The sequence below is a fragment of the Trachemys scripta genome, chromosome 9 (genome assembly GCF_013100865.1).
Source record: "Trachemys scripta elegans isolate TJP31775 chromosome 9, CAS_Tse_1.0, whole genome shotgun sequence".
Classification (NCBI taxonomy): domain Eukaryota; kingdom Metazoa; phylum Chordata; order Testudines; family Emydidae; genus Trachemys; species Trachemys scripta.
In genome coordinates this window covers 63,394,454-63,406,994 of record NC_048306.1, presented here as the reverse complement: position 1 = coordinate 63,406,994, position 12,541 = coordinate 63,394,454, and the positions used below count along the sequence as shown (strand labels likewise).

The window sequence follows — 12,541 nt, the reverse complement described above, 5'->3', positions numbered from 1 at the left end:
ATTCCTTTTTTCTTGTAATACTAAAAGCACACGAACGTTTCATTCCTATTCATTGCACTATATTATACAAGCAGTTGCATTCATTTTAGCAACATTCCCTAAACAGGAGATGATATTACAGATTAAGTTAAAGGGACACACTGTCATACAGCTTAGATCCAACATTTGGGTTTTGTTAAAACAAGTTTTTATGAAAATTGATATTAATAATAACATGATATTTTAAATTTTATGTTTAAATTGAAAAAAGTTTTCATCGGGAATGTTTAATTCCACCATATTTTGCAACCCCAAAACTGTAGCATTATGTTGGTGCACAAGAACCAGAAAGTGACTAACTTATGGCATCTTGTTTTTGTCCAAGATGAGCAAACAGTGAAAAATAAAACAACATTTAAAAAAAATATATCTGCAGTTTTAATTATCTAAGCTATTATTAATAACATCAAGACATTTGCTTTTTAATAAATATTTCTAACCTGGTATTATTCTTTTGAGTGAAAGTTAATGTACAAGGCTGATTGCATAACATCCAAAAAGTTCCTTCATATCATGAGTAAAGGTAGACAAGAGCCTTTAAATCAATCAATCACCAACCTATTAACTTCCTTACTTCAAATAATTTGGCATTTTAAGGTAAAATACACTGTACTCCACTATTATCATTACTTAGTATTATCCTTTAGAATACAAGAAGCATCTCACACTTATTTTCACAGCACAGGATCTAGGCATATAAGTCTAAATTCCTTCATGACCGCTCAAGTCCTACTCTAGACACAGACTACTGGGCAACAACTAAAAGGCTTGTGAGAACAATCTGAGTGGGTTGAACCTTTTAGACTTAAAGCAAAGTCATTAAAATACCCTATTTTTGACTACTGCCATGGCAACTAAAAAGACAGTTAAACTCAGCAGACAAGGAGAGACTTGTCTGAGATTCATGAGCTAGCCAACAGAGGTCACTATAAGAGAGAGATTGACGGATTTCTCTGTATCTGGAGCCTAAGCATCTCCTATCATGCCTAACCTTACTGCATGGAAAACAGTAGCCTTGAGGTCATTCCTAATCCTGTATCTTCTGCAGCCAATTGTGCTACTGCCCAATTTTTAGGGCACTTTTATTCTCCATGGGCTATGTTCCCCATCAAGAGCATCATTTTTGGTTTTTAAGGGCTACACTGAGACTATGTCACACTTGCAGAGTTTTTGCACTGTCAGTTTCACTGGTGATACACATTTGCAGCACTTCCATCACTGATGAGAGCAGCGCACTGAGGGCAGCTATCCCACAGTGCAGCTCTCTCCATTTTGAGGATAGGCCTTGGGGGAGTGGGAGGGGGGGGGATGATCATGGGGCATCCTGGGTCCCTCCACAGCCTCCTTTCCCCAGGCACTGATCAGCTCCAGTAGCTGAGCGTTGCTCCAAGCAGGTGATCGTTTGCTCAGCTGGCCAGAGTGGTCACCTAGGCACTGTGAGATATCCTCCAGAGGCTAAAAGCTGTGTAAACAGGAAGAACATGTCTTCACTTGCACATCACCGTAAAAGTATCACCAGTAAGAACTATACACCTCTCGTGGAGGTGGTTTTCTGTTTGCGGTGAAACTTCTGAGTGCAAGTGTAGACGCTCCTGCGGTTTTTGTGTGAAAAGGGACTTTTTGCGCTTTAAATGGCAAGTGTAGATATGCCCTAAATGTCTTAAACAATTATGCTATACTAAAAACTTCTAAAATAAAAGCTATTCAGCAGGTGATTTGTTACAAACACCTTCAATACTTAATTTAAGGTTCAAACTTTTGGTCATGCTTTACTATAAGGTTAAAATATTTAAAACCAATATATTCTGAGCACCATAAATCTGACAGCATGTTTTATGCCTTACTGCCAGTGAAAGGTAAAAAGAGATTATTCAGAGTCTCAATTTGAAGAATAACATCCATGTTTTTTATGTTAAGAAGTAAAAAAATAAAAATTGTGCTCTGTTACTGCTGAGCTCTGTTTACCAGTTGATAAACCATCACTACCAGGAATGCTACACTTTTTGAAAGTCTGTGAACAGCTCAGAAGAGTCCTACAGAAAAATGGAGCTTTGTGTTCAAGCCATGGATCAAGTGGGCTACTACAGCTGGATTTGTCAGGGTACACTTGGGAATAAGAATTTTCCTATTAACTGTGAAAATGTCAATTATTTGCTTGAGAGGGTGAAAGTGTATGTGAATGATCAACCAACCATACATTTTTATTTCATTGTCTACCTTTCCTTTTTAAGGTCCAGGTAAAATGGTAAAGTCAGTCGGAGATTAGGATTTCATTTGCAAAGGAAATCTGATTTGCAAGCAGTGAACTATATAGTACTACTTAGGTGAAGACGTACACACATGGAGCACATATGTGTGTGGTGCCAAGAGGGCAAGCATTTGAAAACCAAAATGACCATTTTTAAACAGGTGACCTACAAACCCATTGATAAAGCCAGAGAAATTTCAGAGTTAACGGCCCTGATTCACTACAGCATTCCTCCAATTTTACCTCAGTGTAGCATCATTGAGTTCAGTGGAAGTCCACCAGCAGAAAAACGTAGTAGTGAATCAGACTCTACGTTCTGAATGCTTCAAGGAAAAGAAGAATATTCCCCTCTATCCTGGACTAAATGTTATCTTTTTTCTTCTTCAGTTCTGCAATAGCTAGAAACACCACAGACAACCAAGCTCCTACTCAGTATAACACTCCAGCATTCTCTTCAGTGGGGACATGATGCTCAGCAGTAAATTCTGCTGGAAAATGCAGCCAAACTATAAGGATAAAATAAGGCCTCCTCCCCTTACTTCCCAAAGTAACAAACAAAACAAACAACACCCCCTCAAAAATATTGCACAGTTTTGTACATTTAAAAAAAATATCTAGATAAGTTACTGTCATATTGATTCAGTTGAGCTCTCCCTATCTGCGGCCAGAGTGACTCTGTGCTATGACTAACCTTACTGCTAGAAAACCTGATCCCTGAGGTCATCCCTCATCACGTATCTTGTGTGCAACAGCTGATTGTGTTCTACTGCCAATCTTCAGGCCAAGGCAACTCTAATTTAGAACTATGTGGCTTTTTGGGAAGAATCCCTTTTTCAACTCAATGGTTTTCCCTGAAGGCATGTCATTAAAGTATTTTTTTTGGGGGGGTGGAAATTTTTTTAAAAATAAAACATTAACCAAGGTGGGGGGGACAGTGGACAATAACCTACCCTGAGATGACAGTTCATGTCTCCATATAGATTCAAAGATGGTGTGACAACGTTAGCACAATGCATGCTGTGTAGCGAAAGAAATCACACCAGGCTGTAACCAGAGAGCCACGGAAGTTAACGTTTAAGAGCTTGGTTGTGCCTGAGATACACACAGTTATTCTAGAAACTTCCAGGCACAGATATGCATTAGGAGCATGCTCAGTGTAAATTTGTAGGGTACAGTATCACCAGCCACAAGCATGCAAAAAACATGAGTTGGGCTCCAAAAATCATATGATTTGACTTAAAATAATATTGAGATTTTAAAAAAATAATACATTTGGGATCTTTTAATTTTCCTTCTTGCACCTGAGCCTTTAGTAGCCGCATTTTCAAGCGTTTTTTCTCCACAATCATGAGGGCCAGAAATGTTCATTCTGTAAAAATGAAAAGCCAATATTCTCACATGGAAATTGGGGCTTTAAGAAAACCCCCAAATATTGCAAGTCTTGTGATAAAATCATGAGAACTGACAACTCTGAATAGTACCCATGATCTACCCCCATCCCATCCCATCGGCCCACCTTAGTAACATTACTTCTAGGCACCAGCTTTTACTATCACCCAATGCTGAAAGAAAGGAGAGATTTTCAGAATACTGCAAACATATTTACTTGTGACCACATCATAAGAAAGACTCTGAAATTCATGTGATTTATGCATCAACAGAAGGAGTTAACATCATGAATAAAACATTTGCCTCATTGTTCTCAAAAGAGAAAAAGAAACAGATGCCAGAAACAACATTAAAGTTCCCAAGAAAAGAGGCAGAAATCCTGAAGGAAGTAAAGACTATGCCACTGCTGATGTTTAAGAAGCTAGAAAGTCTGAATATGGACAGAACTCTATAGCCAGATATTTATGACCAACCAATAGAAAGTTGTTCTTCATAGCACTAATCCCAAATTAAATAGCCAATGTGTCAATAGCAGCTTAGCTCTACCATTGTGTGCTTTGCTGCAGAGAAGAAGCAGGAGAAAAGTTCTTTGCTGTGCCCCACAGAAAGCTTAGCCCAGAGCGGATGGAGGAACAGCGGTGATTCAAGCCACCTTTGTACCACCCAGCTTTTGGCTGCAGGGACCAATGTGTCCCTGTATAAGTCAGAGCTGATCTAATTTACAGCCGCCTGATCCATGCTCCTCTGCATCCTCAAGTAGACCAATAATTCCCATAGTGCTCAGTACTGCAGACACGCCTTCCTCCACCCCATCCCCCATTCCAGGAGCTGTGTGACAGCCCTACACTGCACCTGCACTGAAGATTTCTGCCCCAGCTGAATCTGGCATATTTACAGCCAATAAGCACCACTGGACTTGCTCTGATCTCTGAACCTGCTCTCACCCAATGTAAGTGAGCTCCAGTGTAAGTGAACTCATAAAGGCTGCTCTAACTTACATTGCCTGTGTATGTTTCCCAAAGGATCACACCCTAGTGAAAACTGGCAAAGATCTGTTCCCACCGCACCTTACCATGATCTGCCCCTTTTCCACTGGGGTGTGTCAGAAGTGGGGGATTGGCATAGGACCTGGCTTCACCAACCTGATGCCAACTGAGACCTCCTCCCCCACCAGGGGGATTCTCAGGTGGGCAGTGCAAAGGGGTTGGAGAAAGGAGTGAGAATCTGGCCCATTTACATACATAGAAGAAACTCTGAAAACTGTAGAAAGCAAAAATGGAAAAATTCCCAAAGCAAAAAGGGCTTTGCTTCCTAAACCAATTTTATGGGATAGGTATGAAACCCTCTGAGGAAACCCAAATTCTTAAAAGCAAGAAAGTGAGTAGTGAAGGACACCGTACACTTGCATAGCCCACATAACAGACAACTGGGTAACTATGTTGTTGTCTCTGATATTTTAACTAGTTCATTGAAACACAATGTTGGGGGGAGGTGTTTTGTTTTGTAAGTATATAAGTTACTAGAGATATATGGGATTTATGCCAGCCAGAATTCTGAAAAGCAAGAAAGATATACCCATAACTAGCATCCATCCATCCATGCACCCTATATACACACACACACATATTCATATATAAATACATATCTGCACACACACTTTTAAAAGAATAAATGCTTAGCTCTTAAAAGCTATTTGAAAACTGATGCACTAGAATGAACTATGAGAAAGCTAGTGCAACAGCTATGGCCCCGATTCAGGAAAGCACATATTTAATTTTAGCAATGCTTCTAGCGCAGCACAGAGTCAATCTCCTCAGTAGGGATGCTTTCCTGAATCTGGACTATATTATCTTAGAGCTTTTGAAGAAAAGATCCCAGAAAACTATAAAAATCTACAAGTGGGCTGCAGCAATAGGGGAAGATATGGGAATGGAATGTAGGACCTCAAAAGCTCTGATATGATTGAAGACAGAAGGATAAATTCACAAATGGGAAATTCCATACCTAACACATCTTTTAAAAAAGCCATAAACATAATTTAACTGGACTTCAGGAAATCTTTTGATATACCCACGTAAATACAATAAATCGATAAATTGTAATTGTAAGAAATGAGGCAAGCTATTTAGGCGGATACAGGCCTGATTTGTGAATGGCAATAGTTTGTTGGTAAGAGAGCAGTGGACTACCACAAGAATCAATACCAGGATAGATCTGACTCATTTATTTACATCAGTAGAAGAGTTAGAAGTATTTTGCACTCAGATTAGCACACAGTTGGCTCACAACTAAATCAATAAAAAAGGAGGAGCGTGATGTAATTGAAAATAGATCTGAGGTGTAGCAACTGTAGGTAAGTGGCTTCTCCAAATAACTGTAGAAAAAGGCAAGGGCAAATGAACAAATATATACAATTAAAACTTAGTATTAATATCTGTACAGTGCAAAACACTGGATAGAAGGAGCATATAAGGATAGTGATGGATAATACTCTAAAACTTCAGTATAGTGCTCAGTAGTATCTGCTTATTGTATACTTTCAATTTGCACCTTCCAAAACTCACTCTACGCTCTTGTACAAAATGCAAATTATAAAATAAAATTCTAAATGATACAATGTCAAACTCCCCATTCATCTTCCTCTCACAGGTGAGCCAACAGGCTGTGTAATACGCTATGAAGATCAGATGATTTAAACCAGGGGTCGGCAACATTCAGCACGCGGCTCGCCATGGTAAGCACCCTAGCGGGCCGGGCCAGTTTATTTACCTGCTGACGCGGCAGGTTTGGCCGATCGCAGCCCCCACTGGCCGCGGTTCGCCATCCCGGGCCAATGGGTGCAGCAGGAAGCCACGTCCAGCACATCCCTCGGCCCGCACCGCTTCCCGCCGCCCCCATTGGCCCGGGACGGTGAACCGCGGTCAGTGAGGGCCGCAATCGGCCGAATCTGCCGTGTCAGCAGGTAAATAAACTGGCCCGGCCCGCTAGGGTGCTTATCCTGGCGAGCCGCGTGCCGAATGTTGCCGACCCCTGATTTAAACTCTGTTTAGCCAATGTTTTGAGGAAAAAGTTTTGGATGACGGTAACTCTAGAATCAATTCCATTAACTATTGGAAATGCCCTTCCACCAGCCTACGGTCTCACAAAATGGGCAAATAAATCAAACAAACTTCTGGGATATTAAAGCAGAAATTTTCTAGATAAGTGTAAGGAAATGTCTCTGTCATGATTTACAGAACCAGTGAAACTGGATTCAGAATACCACAAAGTTAGTTGTTTCGGTTTGCTTTTAGTTATGGAATTGTAGACAAAGTGAATACTAGGCAACCAATACAGGGAATTAAATATTTTGGTTATTCAAACTTCAGTGGAATCTAGGCTCTTATTCTTTGAAAATAAAAGGAAATTAAGAGTACAGCTCAACAAGGAATGTAGAGTTTTGGATAGACTAGAAAGCATATCTGTTACAAGGCTATTTGAACTAGTGCCACATATACAATATTAACTGGGCATGAACTTAAAAGTGAAACTGGCAAGGTATTGGCGCAAAAACCTGCATATTGTTTTTCTCGTGTTCACCTCTTACATAACACATAAAATATAGTACATGCCAGGGATACAAAATGAAATAAGACAAATAAATTGAATGAATACATTAAACACATTTTTAAAAAATCAATGTAAACACCCAGGACTCATGAGCAACTTTATCAAAACAAATAAGTCTGTCTGCGTGAGAGAGAAAGATCTCAAATCCAATCTTCCAGAGGACTGTCATAAATGGCAAGAGAAAAATATTATAATTAAGACACGGACATTGATTGATCCCTTAGAAAACCAAACAAACCATGAGCATTATGGAGTTTTGAGCAAGGAATTAAACTAAATATCAGTCAGCAAGGGGTTAATAACATATAAATGAGAACAGTATGTGTAACTAATATTTCTATCTTGTTTCAAATAACTGTACAAGTAGATGGTGAAAGATGTGTTTTTTTTAATTAATGCAACTGCACATTAGACTGTATTATCACTTTTAATGTATGACTAGAAGAATTAATTGCACATCTGTGAAAAGATATCTAATTTTGCAGAGGAAGGTAATACCATACAAAACGAGTGATGCTCAAACACACCACACATAAAGTAACTGTTAATCACATAGGGTATATTTTTCTGGTTTTTAAGGAGTCATTGACAAATACTTAAAATACAAGTTGCTTGTTTAGAACAAAACATTCTTGTGATAAAAAGAATAGGCACTTCATTCACAGGCAATTAGTCCTAAAAGCATCTTTGTAGGACAAATTCCCTGAGTCTTATGACAGTGAGTATCTCCTAAAGAGAGGCAGCCTCAAAGAAGCAAACTAATTTCCTAATTCTGCAAAGAGATCCATGTTAGCATAAGAGTCCATCCACATGAATCACTTTGCAAGCACTGGTTCCCAATCTGTGTCCCAGGGACCACGTGCTGGCAGTCTACGGAGGCCTGGCTGGACAGGTGGTACTGGATCTCTCTAATATCATGTAGCAGCTGAAAATAAAGACGGCTCAGATGGACTACATTTATATACTTCTGTTCCTGTAATTGCCAATTGCTATATGGTTGCTTAAGGGACAGGAGGTAATATCTGCAATTGTGGATGAGAAGGGTGCTGGTCCATAAGACAATCTCTCTATTAAAATGAGGTTCACACTGTGAAAATATTTGAGAATCCTCATTTTGCAGGAGCAGAGCATAAAGTAGCATAACAGCACAATCATGGGGGGAAAATGGTTTATCGTGACTTAAGTACTGTCATATCGGAAGTCAAGGATTGAGAGTTGTTATTTAAGTGAACATGGACCTATACTTCAGGATAATGCTTGCCCATGTGCACCCAGGCTGACACAGTGGAAAACAGTTCAATCTCATATACAATGCATGCATTCTTTTCATGATCGCTACATCACCATTATTTTTTATTATTCTTTTTGCAAGTTTTTTATTTTTTTTAAATGCAACAACCACTTTAGCTCTTTTGCACTTCAAGGAGCTTATCTGTTATTTTTCTGCTCAAGTAGCTCAAAATGTGACAGACTAAGTGTACGGGGAAAAAAGACTTTATATGGGAAAAATCCTCAATATTGCCTACATCTATCATAAAGTAATCTTATCAGAAATCTCCATTAAATTTCCTCTCTTGGTTCTGACTGTTATGAAGTACTAGCATCATTACATAGTATGCAAGTGTCTTTGAATACTACTTACATAGTTTACTCCACAGCTGTACCAGTAAAATAGTTTAGTTATATAGGATTTGTTTAGGCAAACAGAATGGTAATTAATGTTATCAAATCAGGTTTCCTTACATATCTCCCCATGTTTTCATTAAAAAAAATGAACGTTGGCTGTACAAGCTTACTACAATGCACCATGTATAATGTCTCCTGCCTCCACAACAAATTAGCAGACATTCATTCTGAAACATGTCATTTCAAGGTCTATGGGCCCAATATGCAAATCCGACAGACAGACAATCGAACCTTTGGTGGTATTAGTATCACTTAGAGGATACTATCATTGTGCTGCACACAAACTGCTTGCAGCTGTTCTCTAGTAAGTTATCATGCATTCAGCAATCACAAATCACATTGTGTGTGTGTTTTCCTACCTGCAAAGGGAACAGGAGCATCCTTATCCAAAGCAACCAGAGGAGGATCCAAAATGACAGTATCATTGTTTTCAGTAATGACTCCATGATAGGAAGTTTCTATCCATGGTTTGTGTTTGTTCACTAGAAAACAAAATAAAGAATGTATTTAACTCATTTGATACATTTCTCAGCCAGTTCATTTAGTATATTTTTAAAAAGAAACAGTACTGTCGTATGTCACTCATTACGATATTAACACTATTAATACATAACCACTTTATGTCATACAACCCATGTACTGTAGATATCATATCCAGTTTACTGGTGAGGAAACAAACAACTAGGAACATTATGGTCCAGGTTTTCAGTTGGGCACAGCTCCAGTTTAGGTATGAAGAAAAATTGCCAGATTTTCAATACAGGTCAACCCTGGCTGTACCTGACACAATGAGAACTCCTGGATGCTAAGTACATCCAGTCAAAGATTTTCTGATGGAACAGCTTTTCCAGTTGGAAAATGCTGATTTGATAGAATCTAAACGTTCCACAGGAATGCGTCAATTTGTTAAACCTTCCAATCGAAACTAGGCAGGCAGCAACCCACAACTAGCCTGGGTGCCTAGATTTTTTTGAAAATTCCTTTTTGTGGGCAATTTTAAAGATTTTTGAGGCTTCACTCACACTCAGACCAAAACACAAATGTTGAAGTTTTTCATTATGACAAATTTTCTTTTTTCAAACCAGCTCTAGGACTTTTGAAAATCTGGCCCTCATTTAGATGGCTATATGGGTGCAGAGGTCTTTCTGAACATCTGGGCCCCAACTGTTATTAAGCATTTCACATTCTGATCCCACTGGAAGCTTATCACTAAGGTGGGAAGACAACATGAAGTATCTGACTGGGAGTCAGGAGGTTCACCACCACACACTTTCTTCTCCACTATTTGGTATAAAGAAGATAATGGTCATTCACTTTTGCTTTTTAATATCTAAAAGAAATGTTACTAATAACTTTTGCCTACAAATATAGCCTCCTAAACCAAAATCTGAATGTTCTGTTTTGGGAGCTTCTACAGCAGACTTACAGTGGAACTCAAATAAATTAATAACTATTAGAAGATATTTCCCAAGCAACAAGGAACAACATATTTTCATCATTGGACTTTGCAAGTTCTGGTACAAGTTACTTTTCAAACATATTATTTATTTGTGTACCAGATATTGGTGAGAACATCTGGTGGGCTAACAGAAATGCCTTCAACCAAAATCTAGGGTTGACTTGTAAAGCAAACACAAATAGGACCAAACGGGATCATTTACAATAAATCTGCCACCAAAATAAAATAATAATAATAATAAAATCCCTAATTTTACAAATAACACAGGTCCTAAATGCCTTGTCCTATGGTAAAACACACAGGAAGGAACAAGTATCTGGGGAGGTTGCCCTAATATATTTCCTTCAAATCAAGAGAGTCAGTTTTAGATACCTGCACTGTTACATAGAATAGGTGCTGGTCCACAAAACGTGTAGGGTACACAGGAAGCTGGGGCACCCATGCCTCCACACCAGCTTTGGGGTCTGGCTGACACAACGAACCACATCCCCATAAAAGATTATCTCAAAATATGAAGGGGGGGCAGGGTGATGATATGCAATTAGATTATGATCACCTAACCCCCTGGACCTGTCTACTTTTCACCCACCACTTGTCACCTCCCTCCACATGGATCCACATTCTAACAGATAAATCCAGAGGGGTGCTAGAAACAGTGCCAAAAAGGGTACATTCTTCCAAGCGGGGGTACAGTCAAACTCTATGGATGATCTGAGCAGATCAGCAATCCTTATAGTATTAAAAATAAGCTGTCAACAGTCCACTTCTTGAAAACATTATGGTCTGCTAACGATTGTTCCTGCTGACACATTCATTAGAAAGGCTTCATAGTTACAATCTCATTTTTCATTGTTTTTAATGTATTAACTTAAAATTTTGTTTTGCTCAGTTAGAAAAACTATATGCCTTGTTGCTTTAAAGTCAGCAACATCACACAAAATTGAATGAGTTCATGAGCACTGCTTCTTAGTTAATGTATCATCAACGTTTTAAAAAGATTAGCACTGTAAGTACAATAAAGAAGGCCTGAGGCACATCACCACCATAAGCCTTTCCACTAGAATTGTGCAAATAATGGATTTTTTTGATCACTAACAACAGGCCTGTAGGGGTTGCAATGTGAGAGGTGAGATCTTTATTATCTGTGTACTACACATTTGGACTCCAATATGTAGGATACTGGAATTATACTGTATTTTTATCTGAATTTGTGAAAATCCTGAACACATACATCCATACATATTAATTATTATGATAGTATCCAAAGGTCTTGATTGGCATTGGGGGCACCTCTCCATAGGCACTATACAAAAAAAAGGAGATGCTTTTTGATTGACAGCAGATAAAATCTATCAATAACCAACCACTAAGTGGGAGTTCACATGAAAAATGAAATCTCTGCACAGTACACTTTTCTGAGAATGTGTGTACCCAAGCCAGCTCATTTCGTGTCTTACGTAGAAAACCACCCGGTCTGGATAATTTTGTTGTTGTTAAATTGCTGTCTGAGTTACCATAAAATAAATCTTCTCTTTCAGCTCTTCTAACCATAGGTTTGAGCACAAATTGTCCTAGAATTAGTTGATTACTCAAGTGATTGGAAATCTATAGCCTTTCACTTTTCCCCTGATATGTGCCAGTATTGACAGTGGTCAATGGTTGACCATGGTCTTATCACCCACACTTCCCCAAAAAAGTGGTCTTGTACTCTATATAACTTCTACAACACCCTGACTTCCATCAGGAGCAATTAGTACAACTTAGCCCAAAAGTTGGGACTGGGTGGGGGAGAGAGAAGGAAAGCCAAGGGACAAAACAAAAATACTACTTCAAAATTATTTGTAGGCAGTTTACAATGTGCATCTTTTTAAAAGCATTCTAAAAGCTTCAGATAATATGCCTTTTATGAATCTGAAAATAAATTATTTAATCTAGCTATTTTAGAGCAAAATTATTCTTCAGTAGCAGAAGACCTATACTTCTAAAACAGTTCCCTATAACTAAAAACAGGCAAGTCTTTTCTACTATTTCTGCAATTCTAGTTTTAGAATATGGAATACATAATATTGGAATTACAAGTTGGTACCCGAGTGTAGCTTTTTTCTCTTTTG

At 38.6% G+C, this 12,541-nt stretch overlaps 1 protein-coding gene across 2 annotated transcripts in view; it reads right to left on the bottom strand.

Annotated features, from left to right (window-relative positions):
- CLSTN2 (calsyntenin 2) overlaps window positions 1-12,541 on the bottom strand; it is a 674,371-nt gene that overhangs the window by 351,555 nt on the left and 310,275 nt on the right. For both annotated transcript variants that reach the window (XM_034781547.1, XM_034781546.1), the window contains exon 2: window positions 9,331-9,453. In XM_034781547.1, coding sequence (XP_034637438.1) covers window positions 9,331-9,453 — 123 coding nt within the window. The remainder of the gene's footprint in view (window positions 1-9,330; window positions 9,454-12,541) is intronic.